This window comes from Xyrauchen texanus, chromosome 49, assembly GCF_025860055.1.
Source record: "Xyrauchen texanus isolate HMW12.3.18 chromosome 49, RBS_HiC_50CHRs, whole genome shotgun sequence".
Lineage (NCBI taxonomy): Eukaryota > Metazoa > Chordata > Actinopteri > Cypriniformes > Catostomidae > Xyrauchen > Xyrauchen texanus.
The window spans coordinates 10,046,180-10,063,392 of record NC_068324.1 but is presented as its reverse complement, the minus strand read 5'-3'; the positions used below and the strand labels follow the sequence as shown (position 1 = coordinate 10,063,392).

Genomic DNA, 17,213 nt, shown 5'->3' with positions numbered 1-17,213 from the left:
TTAAAATTTGATTTATTGTATGCTTACAGGCTTAAAATATTATAATTTAAGATAAACAGTCTTTCATTGTGATATACACAGGCAAAGTAGCTAAAAATTTACATAAAAGCTTATCCTCAAAGGATTTTAAAAAATTGTGCAATCTCTAAAGCGGACAACCTCAGTTTGTGTTTTTAGGAAAAGGAACAAAAGAGTGGCCTTACATGGGATTGGGATAGTAAAGCAGCCTCTGTAACATAGAGGACAAACAAGGAGAGAAACGAGAAGAGTGTTACTGCACGGGACGCAGTCAATCATGCCACTAGTGAGAAAACCACACATTGAAAAAGCACTTCTGTTAGTATGTTAGCTCTAGGTGCAAACAAAAGGATTTTCATCTTTCGGTGAGGCACAGCGATGTCACAAACTGTTTGCGAATGGTTAATAAGAAACATTCATACATGAGACTCATGCTTCATTCTCAATACAGGCTCTCATGGTTCAGCCAATCCGGGGTTGGAGCATTGGAAACTTGAAAAAGACTATGTATGATGTGGTAAAGGATGGAAGAATGAAATACGAAGAGAAAGAAGCAATGTTAGAGAGATTTTTTTAGGAAACAGCACTTCAATCAAAAGTGTTTTTTCTGTAATTATAATAATGCTTGTTCAGTACATTAAACGAAGAACACCGTGCAAGAAAAAAAAAATTATTTCGTAAAACTCTACACCACACATAGTGGAATGTTTGAACACTGATTGAACATTAGAAACGTTACCCTATTTACTTGTGAGTGGAAAAACTAATCTTGAAGGATATTCCCTCAACTTTTACAACATAATACAATTCAGAATACAATGCAGTTTGCCAATAAAGGCTACTTGCATTACATTACAACACAAAATGCAACTCAAACTTTGGTTATACAATGTGAACTTTAAACGAATAGTTCATCCAAAAATGACAATTCTGTTGTCATTTGCTCACTTGCATGTTGTTTCAAACCGGTATGACTTTGTTACATGGAACACAAAAGGACATGCCTCAATTCCCATTCACTTTCATAAAAGTAAATAGTGACTGAGGCAAACATTCTGCCTACATTGTTTTGATGTCATATGGGCTTGAAAAGACATCAGGCAAGTAAATTATTTTTCATATTAAGGTCTTCTGAATTCTTTATTGTACCAAGACTTTAAAATACAAGAAAATGTTAACATTCCTTTAACAAACACAACAAAAGAAAAGATAAACCTACCATATTTCCTCATTAACTAAATCACCATAATGCATTATACAGGGAGAACAATGTTGTTTGGCATTTTAATTGCACATGTTATGTTAATGGCAGTTTCAGGCAGTTAGGACAAAGCTGCACACCCCTTCAGTAAAGTGCTTTTGGTTTATCAGCTTTGGTTTATTCAATTGGTCAAACATTGCAATCACACAAATGCTGAACATTTCTTAAACCCTGCAGACCCCTATAGTCGTAGTTTAGGGGATAGTTCACCACAAAAATTACAAAATTCCCTTATCATTTACTCACCCTCATGCCATCCCAAATGTGTATGACTTTCTTTCTTCACCTGAACACAAAGAATATCTCAGCTCTGTAGGTCTATACAATGCAAGTGAATGGTGACCAGAACTCCAAAAGTCCAAAAAGGACATAAAGGCAGCATTTAAGTCATCTTCAAAAATTACAAAATCTAAGTCTTCAGTGGTTAAATCCATGTCTCCAGAAGCGATATAATAGTTGAGTGAGAAACAGATCAAAATGTAATTGCACTTTAAACTAAATCTCCACTCTTACATCTGAAAGTCACATGTGGTGCTCATTTCGTTTCACTTTCACATATGAAAGTGGAGATTTAGAGTAAACAATAATTAAATATTGTCTGTTTTTCCACCCACACCTATTATGTTGCTTCTAAAGATATGATTTATCCACTGGAGTCTTATGGATTACTTTTATGTTTCCTTTATGTGATATTTGGAGCTACAAAAGGTCATATCACCATTCACTTGCATTGTATGGACCTACAGAGCTGAGATATTTTACGAAAACGCTTTGTTTGTGTTCTGCTGAAGAAAGTCAGTCAGAAACATCAGGGATGGCATGAGGGTGAGTAAATGATAAAGAGAATTAAAATTTTTGGTTGAACTATTCCTTTAAGAGGAATAAAGATAAATTAATTTGGTTCAGCTTTGGTGCAAATCGCACAATACAGCAAAAAGTACCAGTTAACTAACTTGTTTAAATGGATAGTTCACCCAAAAATGAAAATCCTATCATCATTTATTCACCTTCATGTTACAAGGTCGATGTCATAAGGGTTTGTAACAACATAAGGGTGTAAAAACAAGACAGAACTTGAATTTTTGAATAAACTATCCCTATAAGAAGCATAAAGAAAACAAATTCAGCTTTGTGTGCAATCGCATAATACTGCAAAAGGTGCCCATGTAAGACTGCGACACTAAATATGGCATAGGCAAATAAAGGACTCACCAGGTCTACTGAGTTTAAGAAGTCTACCCCAAATCAGACCAGCAGTACGGAGGACCGCTCTAAGACATTCATAGAGCCCCCTGCAATGCTCGACTGACTCTTATCATGCTCTGTGGGGGAGAGCGTTCCCCTCTTGGTTCATCTGGCCTGCAATCTCATGCAGCACATATATAAAGGGTACGCCCAGACTCAGAAGCTCATAAAGGAAGGCATAGTCCTCCTGACGCTCTCTGATGTGCAGCCTTGCAGCCCGGGTCGCCTTATGCATCCAACGGGCAAGCTGGCGGGGCGTACCGAACAGTGTGCGGCCCACGTGCAGTGGCCAGTGCAGACTTTTCCTAATAAGGGAAGTCAGGGTACCTGAGGGCTGGCTGTGGAGGCCGTAGGTGGCCATGTAATCAGAACTAGCACTTGTTGAGGGTCTGCTGCCACCGTACACCTGCATAATGTAATTAGGATGTCAGAATGATGTAAAGCATGAGAAGGGGTATAGTAACATTGCAAAGTGTATGTATTTCTATTATATTTTGTAAGAGGAACTTCAAACATACTACAAGAGAATTTGTTCAAAGATACATGTCATTAGCATTAATCAAATGTAATACATCATACACTGATGAAAAGAATGAATCACAATAAAGTAAGGGATAATATAGTCAGCTTGTTGTGATCACAAATAAACCCAGACTGGACACAGACGTGGAGCAGAAGGGTCTTGTATCTTGCTGAAGGGTTTTTTTTTGTGATCAAGAGTGGCAGACTGCATATTATCTAACTTATTACATGGTTACCTGCCAAATAAATGGACATAATATATATTGATCAGCATTGAAATTGTTATTATGTGAGAAGAGACCACAGAGTCTCCAGAAACACTGAATTCCATCTCGGGTTTGCGTTGGAGTTTTGATGAACCGGTTTGTGTTTATTTTGTGAAATGACCACGTGACTGCTCGTTATCGCGCTTATTACAAGTATACTTGCTAAATAAGTAAATAAATAAATGGATCTGAAATATTAATTTTAGTAAGCTAACTGATCACAGAGTGATACGAGAAGTAGGAATGATGACTCGCAATAGCCGGATGACTGGTCTGTTATAAGTTTATCCCGGGATGTCCAGTCATTATTCAGAAATAGACCACTGAATGGTGCAATTGACCAATCAGGATTGATTTGTCCAGAGAGCAGTGTAATAATAGCTTGAGTAGAAGAAGACCTAAGCTCTAGTTATACTAATAACTTTGACTGAAAATAGGTAAATATTAGACCATTTCAAGACTAATCACCATTGGTCAATGATGGTGCCTGCTTAACCAATTAATTTGGTGTTATTTCAGCCTTGCATCAGTTCTAAATTTTACAAACAGCCTGGTCAATGCATAATGCAAATATCCAGTTTCCAAATAGTTTTGATTGAGTAAACATTGCTTAAATTAAATGGAATCAGTGGAATTTTACACAATTTCAAAATTGCATTATATATCAGCCACTGGTCAATCTGCTCTCTAGGTACCAGACTCGGAAAAACGCATACAGGTATAGGATGCACTGTGTGTTATAACTGTACTTATGTATTACCTCTCCTCTTCGTTGCCTACTACTGGTTTTCCATTGAGAAAAGTGCTGCTTGCAATAAAAAGTGCCTGCAAGAAAATATGTTCATAATCTATCATGAACTAAAAACATTGTCTGTTCAACGTTAATGCAATTTTATGCATTTATGTAATGATTAAAACATAGGGCTATAGTCCTTTGTAAATCTGAAAGATAGCAAGTAAAATAAGTGCTTTTTATGAAGAAAAGCACTAATCCTACACAATTAAATGCAAAACAATGTCATTAATGAGCCATACCTTGAGTTGAGTCGAAAGCATGGCCGCCTAGTCTCAATGTACAACCACAGATGTTACAGCGGAAGCACTCTCTGTGGAAGAAGTATCCCTCCGCACTGAGTCGCTCCATTACATACACTCGCTTCTTACAGAAGTGGCAGGTGTCACTGCCACCCATGCCCTGAGGAAACTCCCTCCGCAGGCTGGTCTGAAAAACACAGCAGGCTCGATTACATTATGAGAAAAGGGTAAACTTGGCATTGATGCACTGGATTATGGTGTCGAGGGGACAAGCCAGGTAGTCTGTGATCTTATTCTGATACTCAATTCAGGAACAATTGAATAATCCATTTAGGGTTCCATTTTTACATTTAAAACAGCACATTGTGATATTTTGCCAAACTATCACAGTGGTCGGGTGTTATAGAGTGCAAGCTAGGGCAATACCAGCTAATAAACATTGAACAAGCAATACTGCACAAACAACTCTGGTCCTTTGTGAATTACAATATTATAAATATAAAAGTGACCAGGTCAAAGTTCTAAGGTTACAGACTTTGCAATCACACAAGGGGAGAATGATAAAACCTTTTGTTACACAGTACAATCTTTAATTGATGACAAAGGTGCCCTCAGTAATTTTCAGTTTCTGTTGGCTGATAATGCAGTCGTCTTGTACTTCAACTGCCACTTGCAGCAGCGTGAATGCATTATAAAGAAAGAAAATGTTTTAAGTTACCTATACCATTGTACTAAAGCACATTAGCATGTGAGTGTTCATGAATTGAAACATATTTTTATATTTTCCTTTATTTCTTCAGTGTAATACCTTTTCAATGGATAGGACAAAATTACAGAGTGCACCTTTTAATTAGCTCACAAGCCAAAGCATTTACAGCATTTTCCTGAAAATCAATATAGCTATTCATTGAAGAGGCATAAAGCTTTAGTATTGTGCTTTGATAAGCCAGGTAAAAAAAAAAAAATATATATATATATATATATATATATATATATATATATATATATATATATATATATATATATATATATATGTATATATATCACTGCCCCAGATTCTGTACATCTTCAGGCCTCTGTCTGTGAACAAAGATTCTCTTGACTATGGGGAATGTCACAAAGTTCTGGCCGTCAGCAAAAGAGCATGCACAATGTTCTTGCTTTTTGCTCATACTCTTGTTAAAGTAGTAGATGCCTTTGTAGTTCTACCCATCACAAGATATTTTTGTAGAGGAAAACTGAGAAAAAGAAAATACCTGACTAAATCCTGAGGCATTAACTTTGCTACATAGTCCGATTCTTTGTTAGAAAAATCAAAAGATTTCCAGTTAAGATCATCGGTATATATAACCAGTTTAGAAACATGTAAAAAGAACAAAAACATGAGGCTGTTAATGCTCCTCTTAAATCTGCTGAGGATTCTGCTTCCTGAAGAATAAACAGTCTCTCTTAAACATGCTTCTCACAAGCATCTTTTCTTAGGACAGAAGTGCTTACCAGTGAGAGGGTAAGCGGTTTGTTAGGCCTGTGATCAGTTTCATACAAGATTGCCAGTGTAGCTGCTTTAACCCCAATGGCAGAGGAAACCTTCCCCACTGTTCTCTACCAGCCAATAACAAGGAGATAGATAAAGAAAATAAAGAGAAAAGGAGAAATATGAATAGAAATTAAGAAACAGAAACCAAGAACATGAGAAGCAGTAGGTAGATGGCAGAAAAACAAGAGGAAACCAGTGACAGATGCTCAAAATATTCAAACCAGAAAGAAAAACAAAGGGATCTCTGCAAACAATGCTTTATATTTGCAATTCAATGCTTTATATTAATAATACATTTGATACTCTCTTTAAGTGATGTGCTTATTTTATTACATCTAGCCAGGAATCCATGCAGGAAATGCAATATGTAAAATCACTACCGTGACCCGAGTTAAATGCCAATTCATTAAATATATTGAGAAGACAAGAAAAAAATAACAGATGTATTAACTGCAAAACATAAAGTATTTATGACATGCAAGGTTAAGGTTGGTTTATTATTTTATTTTCATAAATTGTTTCAGGCAGGAAGGATAATCATAACTCAGAATCTTGAATACCTGTTTGGAGGCATCAAGGCACTCGACACGTCTGATTTCAGAGCAGTCTGTATGTTTATTATGGTTCTGGTCTGTTTCTGAATCTCCATTGCACTACAACCAATGGGAGAGGGCATTTCAACATTATTTATGGATTCTGACACTTGTGTCAGTTACTGAAAATCCCACAAACAACAAGAAACTACATTCTGTGCTGATTTTGCACCCGTCGTATATCTAGCCTAAAACAATCACTGTTAAGTATATGAGAGCTCCTGTAATATCAGTATGATCACATCATTTAACGCACTATTTCAGCTGTTCTATACATTGACCAATGCCTTGTTACAGAAATGGATTTGGGTTGGTTGTCAGACAAAAGTGTCAGGCTGCCCATCTGAAATTGCCTTTCTCAAGGACAGAGACTACAACAGGTGAATTGAAATCCATTAGGAAAATGAAACATCTGGCAAATGTCTATTAGCACTGCAGACAGTCCCTGAAGAAAATAAAGTACAAGGGAAAAGGAAGTAAAAGCAAGGAAAATGGAAGGAAAAAGGATGAAAGCAAAAAGGAAGGAAATGGAAAGAAGAGAAAGGAACGGAAAAGGAAGGAAAGGCACAGGGGACAATGGACAAGAAAAGAGGAAAGGAAATTAAAGGAAAGGAAATGGAAAGGTAAATGGAAAGAAAAAGAACAAAAAAGTAAGTGAAAGGTTGAAATGAAAGTAAAATGAAAAAAGGAAAGGGATAAGGATAGAAAGGAAGTGAAAGGAAAGAAAATGAAAGGACAAGGGAGGAAAATTAAAAAGATGGGAAAGAAAACAGGTAAGGAAATGAGAAGGAAAAGAATGGAAAGGAAAACGAAGAGAAGCAAAGCAACTGAAAGCAAAGCAAAAATGACAGGAAAAGGGCTGCAAACGAAAAATAAAGGAAAATAAAGGATAAGAAGAAAAGGAAATGAAGTGTGTTCTTTTTGTGTTCAGTTTTACCTGTTTGTGTTGCACTGAAAGAACAGGAGACAGAAGACAGGAGAGAGTAGAGCATTCTGAGGACATTTTAGAAGGAGAGGAGGAAGTGGCAAAAAAGGCTTCATCTGCCTGTATGAGAAAAGCAGGAAGATTTTAAGGAAATCAGAAGGAAATTTTTCGCCACAATTCACATATTATTCAGGAACTAAACACTATAAGGTGACAGAGTAGGGAAGGAGAGACAGAAAAATTGAGGGTAAGACAGAAAGAGAAACAGACCAAACAGAGGACACCATTTAGAAAAGTTGCCAACCACAACCTGACTATATTACACATTCCTGATTAGTTCTGCTGCAATGAAAGCATGCTGGCGAAACAAACTGTTCCACATTTCTTCTGCCTCAGTTGTTGTGTTCAATAATTATACAAGTCAGAATTGAAAAAAGAAGGTCACTGTAAATGAAGTACTGAGAGAAAAAGATCACTGTGTGTCAGCATATTTAAGTCCCTGAATCTCTGAAGTCCTTTCCAAAACCTCTGAGAGGGAAAACTCCCACGTGTTAGGATGTAAGGTCAAGTGAGGGCAAATAAATGACTACTAATCCCTTCTACTGATGACGGAGCAGAATGAGTTCAACATCAAATTGCAGATACACAGCAATCAGCATAAATATAAAATAATCAGCCATGAAAAAAAACATTATTGATCCATCTTTATTTTCTATTGACCACATCAATTTTCTATTGATGGCTGTACCATCGTGCATTAGTGTTATGGATGCAATCTAACAGTCTGTACAGGCAGGCAGTATTAGCTTTTCACCTGAGTTTGAGGCATCTTGCCAGAGAACAGGCAGTTCAGTTGCTGAGCTCGTTCCTTTATGCTCTTTTTGTTAAATTGTCTAGTCATTTCAGACTGGGCTTTTTTCTGCAAATTATTCAAATGGCAAACGAGAAAGACAAAGTATCACAAGAGAGAAAAGTAAAAAAAAAAATTTGTGTAGCAATCAGGAAAAAGTGATTATCCATGCAGAGCTGAAAAAGTTAAAAATTAGGCAATTCTTATAGACCCCGTTTACACCTGGAATTAATATGCATTTCGGGTGATCCAATCACATGTGGTCAATGCTAAATACAGGTCTAAACGGGGTCTAAAACGATCACAAAAACCATATATGAATGTGGTCAAAAACGCATGTGACATCACATTTGGTGTGTAAATGATAATCCGTCCTGAATGCATCCCAGACAGCAGCGAAGCATCACCCCTCACCTGTCAATCAACCGCTGTGCTAAAACAAGAGTTTAAACTTCGCCGGTTACAAGTAGCTTTAAAAAAAAGGAAATGATCGTCTGATCTGATAATTGAATGCAAATACATACACAAGCACGAGAACTGAACAGAACTTCTTCAGTGTGTCTGATATCAAAAGAGATGAGAAGCACAAACATTTGAAGTTCCTTTAACACAGGTAATCCCCTAAAATAACTGCTTGAAATTTGAGATTTGAAGAAACGGCGCACCATTTTTTCTTGTGTTTTTGTGTTTTCTGACTTTGTTGTGCTTTAATGTCATGCAGTAATACACTGACATAGTGATTGTGTATGTCGTCATGAAACGGAGACCCGCCCCTAAAAATCCAAACATGAGGACACAGGAGAACCATTTAAGCGATCAGGTGTAAACGGTGATGTGTCTCACCTGACCACATGCGACTGGATAACCCAAGATGCATCTTAATACCAGGTGTAAACGGGGTCAAAGATTGGCAAACAGAAATTCCAGAGACCGAAGTAGCATAACCCCCAAGTATGACCCCTGGCAATAGACATTTGCTTTTAAAAACACCAAAAATATATATATTCCCTATCAGGGCCCAAGGGAATACACGAGGGACTAAATTGATTAGGGAATAAACAAGTTTTTGATTCATGCATTACACCATTCACCTGGCTGATTTCTTCTTCTAGCTTTTGCAGACACTGGAACATCCCGCCCAATGCTGGTGTAATTACTGGGAGAGAATCTGATGGGTCTGCTGCCCGTGAAGGTAGCAGAGTTTGAGAAATTGGCTGGAGAACTTTGAAGGGAATGTGAGAAGATATGGGATGGGACTCACAGGTTTGATAACTGGAGGAAATCTCAGTTAGCTTGAAACTGTGGTGAACTTCAGTTTGTTTGTGGTTGGACTGGATTTCCGTCTGCTCATAACCTGACTGGATCTCTATATGGTGGTCAGAATGCTGACCATCTCTGTGCTGAGATTCATGTCGTGTTTGGGATTCGAGTAGTCTTAGATAAGGAGATGGCTGGAAAGACACGGGTGACAATTTGGGTTAGACAATTAGTTGATGCCAGTTTCATGTACTTAACATGATTCGCACAAGTCCAACTTGGAAATGTTCCTGAATCAACACCCACTGTTATTTCTGGAAATCATTCCCATTCCCATGGTGGTGTAGTGGGCTAAAGCACAGAACTGCTAACCAGAAGGTTGCTGATTCAATCATCACAGCCACCACCATTGTGTCCTTGAGCAAGTGGGAATTGTCCCTGTAATAAGTGCACTGTAAGTCGCTATTGTATAAAAGCGTCTTCCAAATGCGTATATGTAAATCACTGCCTTCAGATTTTAGGGTTAGCAGTAGGGTTAAAGCAATGACTGGTTGATAGGAATCTTGTTCCATGAACAACAAAGGATGTTGATCCAGTGACGTGTTCCACTTGAGTAAATCACATTCATGACTATTATGTTAGCACTGCACATGCAGATGGAATCAATACAGCAACACATGTGATTGTGGCTAATTTGGAATGGTGGATAGATTGTACCATCACTGGCTAATTGTACCTGCCATTTTGGTTTGGGTAGAGGGGAATGAGGGGGTGTGGGCTGGCTCTTAGGTTTGGCAAAGCGTAGGTTTTCAGTCATGTACAGAGATATTGGTTTTTCAGCATCAGAGCCAGATTCAGTCTCAGATTCAGAAACATTGCACCAGAGGAGACAACACAAATAAAGGTTGAAAATATATAGAGGCAAGTTAGAAGATGCACAGAAAAAGGAACTGTAGCATAGTATGCAAGAACGGAACAACTAAAGGAATAGGCGTGAAATGCATAAGACTAACAACTGCAAAATATTAAATACTTGACATGTTTGTTTTTAACCCAATCTTCAGCGGCTTCCGGACTGTTCATATACAGTATAATCACTCTATGAGTGACCTATATCCTTTAAGCCTATAAATGAGTAGCCAGAACATTTAATGACCATTGTTTATTATAGAATCTACACAAAATATAAAAAGGTACAATGACAGCAATTGTGAAGTCACACTCTTGTACTGCATTAAAGGATTATAGCTAGTAAAAATATTCTGATTCATACTATGCATGTTTCCTGAAGAACTGTAATGAATCCACATAAAAGAACTTTGCATTTTAGTTGCATCGTTTCTGACTGAAACAATCTTTTTTTGTTGACTAGGACTTGTGATGTTTAAAACTATTATCGTTTTCTAAACAGAAGTTAACCATCTGTTATTTAGCAGACATATGCTACTTCACAAAGTAGACCTTTGTCAAAGTAACTTCAAAAACTCCTGATTCTTCTCAATCAACGATAGCCTGCCAATCTTTAGTCAATATTTTTGTAACCAATTTTACTTTCGTAATATGACACAGTCACAATATAAAGCTTTCACACTCTGATCAGTGGCATCTCTTAATGTGCTATAACAAAAACACTTATATTTGAAATACACCACCATGCACTCATTTTGAAATATCTATATCATGGTCCACTGAGCTCAGACACTGCAGGCAAGGATCCAGAAGTCAGCAGATCCAGATGGTTTACGTTTGCGTCTACTTTTGCTACACAAAGACTGATTTTCATATGGTATTATTGCCATGGTTAAGGAGCTGTATTAGATCAGAGATTCCTGCTGCTCTCTACTGACTCAGAGTATTGATACCATGAAGAATAAAGTCACTATTTCCAATATAGTAAATAACCTGCGATGAGACAAAAGTTGGAACTTGTCTGCATGACCACAAAGAGCCTCAATACACTTTCGGTTATCATTTAATTTTAGGAAATATTAACATTCTTGAGATTGTAACCAAGACACCTCAAAATGTATGCTTGGGATTCCAACACCATAGAAAATGTAATATCTCCAGAGTGACAATGGCTGCTTTAATAAAAGAAGAAAAAGACAAGGAATTGTCCATACCTGTCTGCGCAAGGCACAGCTTGGAGCATTTTCCTCAAATTTGGCCAGCAGTTGAGTTGCCATGGAGCGCACCTTATTTTCCTTCTGTTCTCCTCTCTCACCTACAGGGGGGGCACTCTGATTGGACATCAACTGTGCAAAAACAAAGAAGTGGACCAATCAGAGGAAACAAGCAATAAATTGTGGAAGTTTGGAAACAAAATGTCGTCAACACCAAAAGGGCAAGTTGACATACCTCCTCCAGGTGGCTGGTGGCCTTCTTCCTCTTTTTGTTTGAGTCATTGCCTTCCAACTTCTTATCAACCTTGTGATAAAAAAACAAAACACACAATCTCTACTTTTGGTGATATGGTTCCTACATTCAATACGATCACACAATGAAAGTAAAATTTTCAGAAAGTGTCACTGCTCAACAAACAATTAAATTCATAGCACAATCTATCTTGAAACTGTGGAAAATAGCAATATTCATTTTTGCACAGGGTTGGATGCAGGCAAAGTTTATATTCGATAAGTTCTTAAGTTATGCCACTGTGGCAGTGGAGAGTTCAGACAGGTAAAGGGGCACAAAGGCTACCTTTGGGATCCTCTTTCGTGGCAGTGTAAGATTTATCGAGTTGTAAACAGAGTTTTCGATCTTTGCCGAATATTCTTCATTATTTGGATCATTATTTGGATCAGTCTCTTTGGGTACACCTGCAAAAATAAAAAAAAACACAAAACTCCAGTTAGCATTACGCTCCAATACATTATGTTATTAAAAATGAACAGGAAATGTACACCTGTTTAATTAACAAGAAGCTAATATGTACCTGTAATATGATTAGAGGTAGGAACACATTTTTGATATTCTTTTCTCATGATATTGTATCAATATTTGGACACAGATTTTGTAAATTTGCTCCATAAAGCCATAATGGTCTTATATGCTTATGGCTTTGCATTGTACATAGATCTTTGGAAATAAACTGGTCATGTTTTGTAAACTGGCACTTTTATATTAATTTAGCAATGCATTTGGTGATTTGAAACAGTTCTCTTGAGTCTGATGAAGACGAATGAGAAACATTGAGTGAAATATCAAAATACACCAAAAAAAAAAAACAACACACACAATAGTATTGTATCGTGACCAAAATATTGATATTATATCACCAGTTACCTTGTGATTCCCACCCGTAAATATGATATGTAATGATGATACATTTGCTTGCTTTGTCCGCAGGAAAATACTGTATTCTATTCCAGGATAGAACCATTCTCGACATACTCTAACTGGCTTGCGTATGTAGTAGGCTAACAAGATCTTTTTTTTTTATACTTGGCAACTTTGAAAACATCCAGGCTCAAACACAGAGACCATGTGCACAGCAGGTGCACCAATGAACAACATCAGCAATCAACCCAACCCATGTTCTGTACACACATTTTGCATGCCAACATTTTTTAAATGCCTTCCTTTAAGTCCTGCAGCACTTGTGCAACATGCAATCTTACCAAGTACAGTATAAGAACTTTTCTTAAACAAGTTTATTAACATTTATAAACATGTGACAGTATTGAATATTCGGTGTGAGTGAATTATTTCAGTGGCAAACGGACTATAATTAGAGGTCCAAGGTTAAGGTTAAGTAATTTAGCCCTCTTGATGGCAATTGGTGGTTTCAGCGGTGACATATGAAAACACTTGTTACCTGAAACAGGTTGAGTCAAATTGCGGAACATCTCATAGAATTTGGAAAGATAGAGCACCATGATGAGCTTGTCTGGCCCCCGTTTAGCATCCATCTCCTTCCCTGTGGTGACCGGCTGGATGCCAAACTCGCGCTCTGCCACGTCAAACGCCAACTGGTTGTTCTTAGTGCAGTCTGCCTCGTTCAGAGTGTCAAAATCACTGGAGGAAGAAATAGACAGAGAGAGGAAAAACAGACCACCAGAGGAGAGAAAATGAGACAGAAATAGAGGAAAAAAGAAGAGTAAATCAAAAGATAAAATGAGATCCTGTGTTTTCACGATCTGTATCCCTGGTTACCAGTAGTAATATTTGCCAAAACATGCTGTCTTGCAGAATGGTGTGACGATAACGACTTGAGACAATTTATGAGTCACATCCAACTGCAAGTGTCTTTGGACAGACAAGTGATTAACTGCCTGTTTTTATGACAAAATTAGGGCCATTTACCTTCACATCCAGATGGGATCAGAATGAGCGACAAGATTTATGGCAGACGGCAAGTGTGAAAACGATGATGTAAGCTCCTGTGTAAGCGCTACATATTCCTGCTTGAATGGAAGAGGTCAGGTCATTTTTAAACTTCACCTTTTCCTCTTTCTTGAGGTCGATTGATCACTTAAAGTTCCCTCTTAAGAGGATACAGATCTTTATTTGTGGCTAGGAAGTCAATACAGTACTTTCAATGAGCCGCAGGGAAAAATAAAAGCTTCTGTCCTTTAGTATTAACAAACAACTTGCTTTGACTGCTTTTGGGAAGGAAGAGCCACCACATGTGCGGGATCAAAGAGGACTTTGACAAGCCCAATAATGGAGCATTTGTGGCTTTTTAGTCATATGTGCGTGGGAGAATGACTTGAGGAGCATCTTGTGAGATATGGAGCTTTTGAACCCATAGAGATACTGAAGTGAATGAGGGTTTGATCATGGGACTAAAACAAGATTGTATGTGTGTGTTGTGGTCTCTCTCACATGAGCTCCGGTCGTTGGCAGTGGATGAGGGCACACAGAGCTAGGCCGCTCCTCCAGGAGGTTGTAAGGTCAGTCACATCCACTCTCCTGTAGCCCTGGGTCTGTTTCTGACACCACAACAGCAGCCGACTGGGACGCACCTCTGACTCTGAAATGAGGCCAAGCATTCAAATTGATGACAAACTTCAGAGTGAATCGAGTATTTGTGTTTGAGTAGAAAACTTCTAACATATTCAGACAGCAAATACATCAGAATCTAGTTTTTAGAGCCAATTTCATTATGAGCCAGGTCAACTGCTTACCTGTGATGCGAAACACAATTTTAGAATGGAGCTCCGATTGGTCAGATTATTTACTGAAACACACCCATCTCAAAAGAGATGCAAACCAAGTACACAGGGTTCACGGTTTAATTTTTCATGGGAGCATGTAGCAGAGTAACACGCATGACGTGCCATTCCAGTGTGTTATAGAGTGATAAGGCCTTACAAAAATAAGGTCTACATATGCTTGTGTTGACTCTGAGGCTCTCGTCATGTAACATGACCTCTTTGATTGAGTGAGTGGAGAGATAAGTCATTGTTCCTGTGGGGCTGCTTCCAGGTGAGGCCGGGATAAAACAAACATGGATCAGGTGGCTAGTTGATGCAATGCCACCACTACATTATATTGATGATATAAATGACAAGAAAATGAAACTAAATGAGATCTTGATAGTTAGGCTATGTGTAATAAATTAAATGGCATATATTATGCAATGTAGGTTCAATTTGTAGGATACTTTTTTGGATGTAGAGATGGATAGATGGATGGATGGATGGATGGATGGATGAATGGATGAATGAATGAATGAATGAATGCATGCATGCATGCATGAATGAATGAACGAACTAACAAAAAATAAGCACAGTCAATTTGGCACCTTCTTGGTACGGAGCACAAAATCAGATATACCTCTTCTGGAGATGTTTACAGATCTGCGTGATCCACTGAGCTCCAGAGAACTTGAGTCCTGCTCGCCGTTAATGTAAAGATGCCGTACCTGAGATAAGAATATAAGTATTTATTATGGAATGATGTTGATAACAGATGTGTACAGACCTATGGGAATCAGTCTCACCTGATTTGGTCGTACACAGGTAGAGTTGAGGTTAGGGTAACGGGTGGCGGGGTCTATGGTGTATTGCTCAAAGTTCTTTGAAACGTTTTCGGCAGTAGTTTGAGGAAGCAGTCTATAGATGCTCTCCCTATAAACAAGGGACAAAATGGACAAAACTGAGAAGAGCAAAAACAATATGGATCATACAATTATGTTTAAATTAAAACGTTTTTCCTAAAGTGGCCAGAGGTGACCGAATATCCCCTCTTACCTCTCCGACAGGAGGTCAAGGGGGTCTTTTCCCTGAGTCCATCCCTTTATCATCCATACTGTGTCAAACGCAGCCAGAAACCCTCGAGCACATCCAGTGCCCATGGGCCAGAAAGGCTGGAGACAGAGAAATAAAGAAAAGGGAAAAGCAAACAAAGAAAATTAGAAACAGAATACTCCATGTTTACACAAGACTCTAAACAAAATACATTTTACAGTCAGGTGGCATGTTGAAAAAATCAAGTATGTATTTGCAGCAAAAGTAAACAACTGAATCTCTTCCTGTTTTCAATTTTGGACATGGTTTAGGCATGCTTTAATACAGTAAAGTTTCAAACTTATTGTCTAAGACAATAGGGAGGACCATATTTGTCATTTCAGTGCTGCATACGTCTACCACATGGCAACATACAGCGAAAAATGTTTCCCCAAAATGTATTTGGACACTTTTGAACACTCAAGTCACACTTATTAAAGAAAACAAATGATGCTGCAGCTTTTTCCAGAACTAACTTCACTGTTCTTGGCCATTTTTGCAATGTATTACAACTGGTCTCAAGGTGATTTCTAGTGGATGTATGCAATCAGTTTCTCACAAGTTCACACAGGCGCACTAGCAGGGTAACTACAGTTGTAGTTCATAATTATGGACATGTTCCACTAATGATTGACAACCAGAAAGTGTCAAAATACTTAACACTTAAAGCTACATTATGTCACTTTTGGCCCTCTAGCAGTTAAAAAAAAATAAAACTACATGTGTCTTATGGAAGAAGATTGTTTTGGTTCGGCTCTGCTCGTCTGTGTGGATGAATGTGGTTCAAGGCACCAGTGTACACATAAATACAAAACATCTTATTAGAGCGAATGAACAAATAAATAAAAGGAAAGACAGATATCTGAAAACATGTCATCAGAGCAGATAAGTGCCATATCTTATTCTATTGTTTTGAATTATTGGAAAAATGGATGTTTTGAAATAAATGACGTTACAAATGTTAGGCAACGTTTGTTAATATTAAATATAACGACTGAAAAGTTTTTGTAACTGCAGGATATTCTGGTCAAATAGACCATGATAGTAACTAATTATAGATTGTCATTGTTAGCAACCAGTGGGCAACATCTTTTCAAGACTCACATGTCCTTGGCAAGCCTAGGACTAAAGGATTAAAGGGTATAAAGAAAATACACATGTGTTCTAGTAAGTGAAGATGTGACAGGTGTGTGATTACACAACTATACATAAACCATATCAATAATATATCTTACCTGTTGAGTAAGAAAAAAGCCATCTCTGGGTCGCTTTTAAAATAATTTCAGATCTCGGAGTTGTCGCCATGTCTGAAAAGCCAAGCCGATGTTGATTCGGGTTTTATTATGGACTCTGTCGCTTTCCCTTTTTGCTTGTAGACTCTGCTCTGTTCGGTGTTTCTTTGTTTTTACAAAGTGATTCCCTGGAGGTTTGCTGTTTTGAATGATCCATGGTCAATTTTTATCGTTCGTTG

General features: G+C 37.8%; 1 protein-coding gene across 7 annotated transcripts in view; it reads right to left on the bottom strand.

The window, feature by feature from the left end:
* LOC127640466 (F-actin-monooxygenase mical2b-like) overlaps window positions 1-17,213 on the bottom strand; it is a 53,527-nt gene continuing 36,314 nt past the window's right edge. For 2 of the 7 annotated variants that reach the window (XM_052123054.1, XM_052123055.1), the window contains exons 9-25: window positions 15,707-15,822; window positions 15,457-15,583; window positions 15,291-15,378; window positions 14,337-14,484; window positions 13,327-13,526; window positions 12,210-12,328; window positions 11,868-11,936; window positions 11,633-11,764; window positions 10,246-10,368; window positions 9,344-9,703; window positions 8,217-8,321; window positions 7,415-7,522; window positions 6,445-6,537; window positions 5,845-5,949; window positions 4,348-4,534; window positions 4,073-4,137; window positions 1-2,930 (exon numbers count right to left, since the gene is read on the bottom strand). In XM_052123054.1, the coding sequence (XP_051979014.1) occupies window positions 2,595-2,930; window positions 4,073-4,137; window positions 4,348-4,534; window positions 5,845-5,949; window positions 6,445-6,537; window positions 7,415-7,522; window positions 8,217-8,321; window positions 9,344-9,703; window positions 10,246-10,368; window positions 11,633-11,764; window positions 11,868-11,936; window positions 12,210-12,328; window positions 13,327-13,526; window positions 14,337-14,484; window positions 15,291-15,378; window positions 15,457-15,583; window positions 15,707-15,822 (2,481 nt within the window). In that variant the 3' untranslated portion in view covers window positions 1-2,594. The remainder of the gene's footprint in view (window positions 2,931-4,072; window positions 4,138-4,347; window positions 4,535-5,844; window positions 5,950-6,444; window positions 6,538-7,414; window positions 7,523-8,216; window positions 8,322-9,343; window positions 9,704-10,245; window positions 10,369-11,632; window positions 11,765-11,867; window positions 11,937-12,209; window positions 12,329-13,326; window positions 13,527-14,336; window positions 14,485-15,290; window positions 15,379-15,456; window positions 15,584-15,706; window positions 15,823-17,213) is intronic. The other 5 variants (XM_052123059.1, XM_052123056.1, XM_052123057.1 and 2 more) reach the window with 5 other exon arrangements.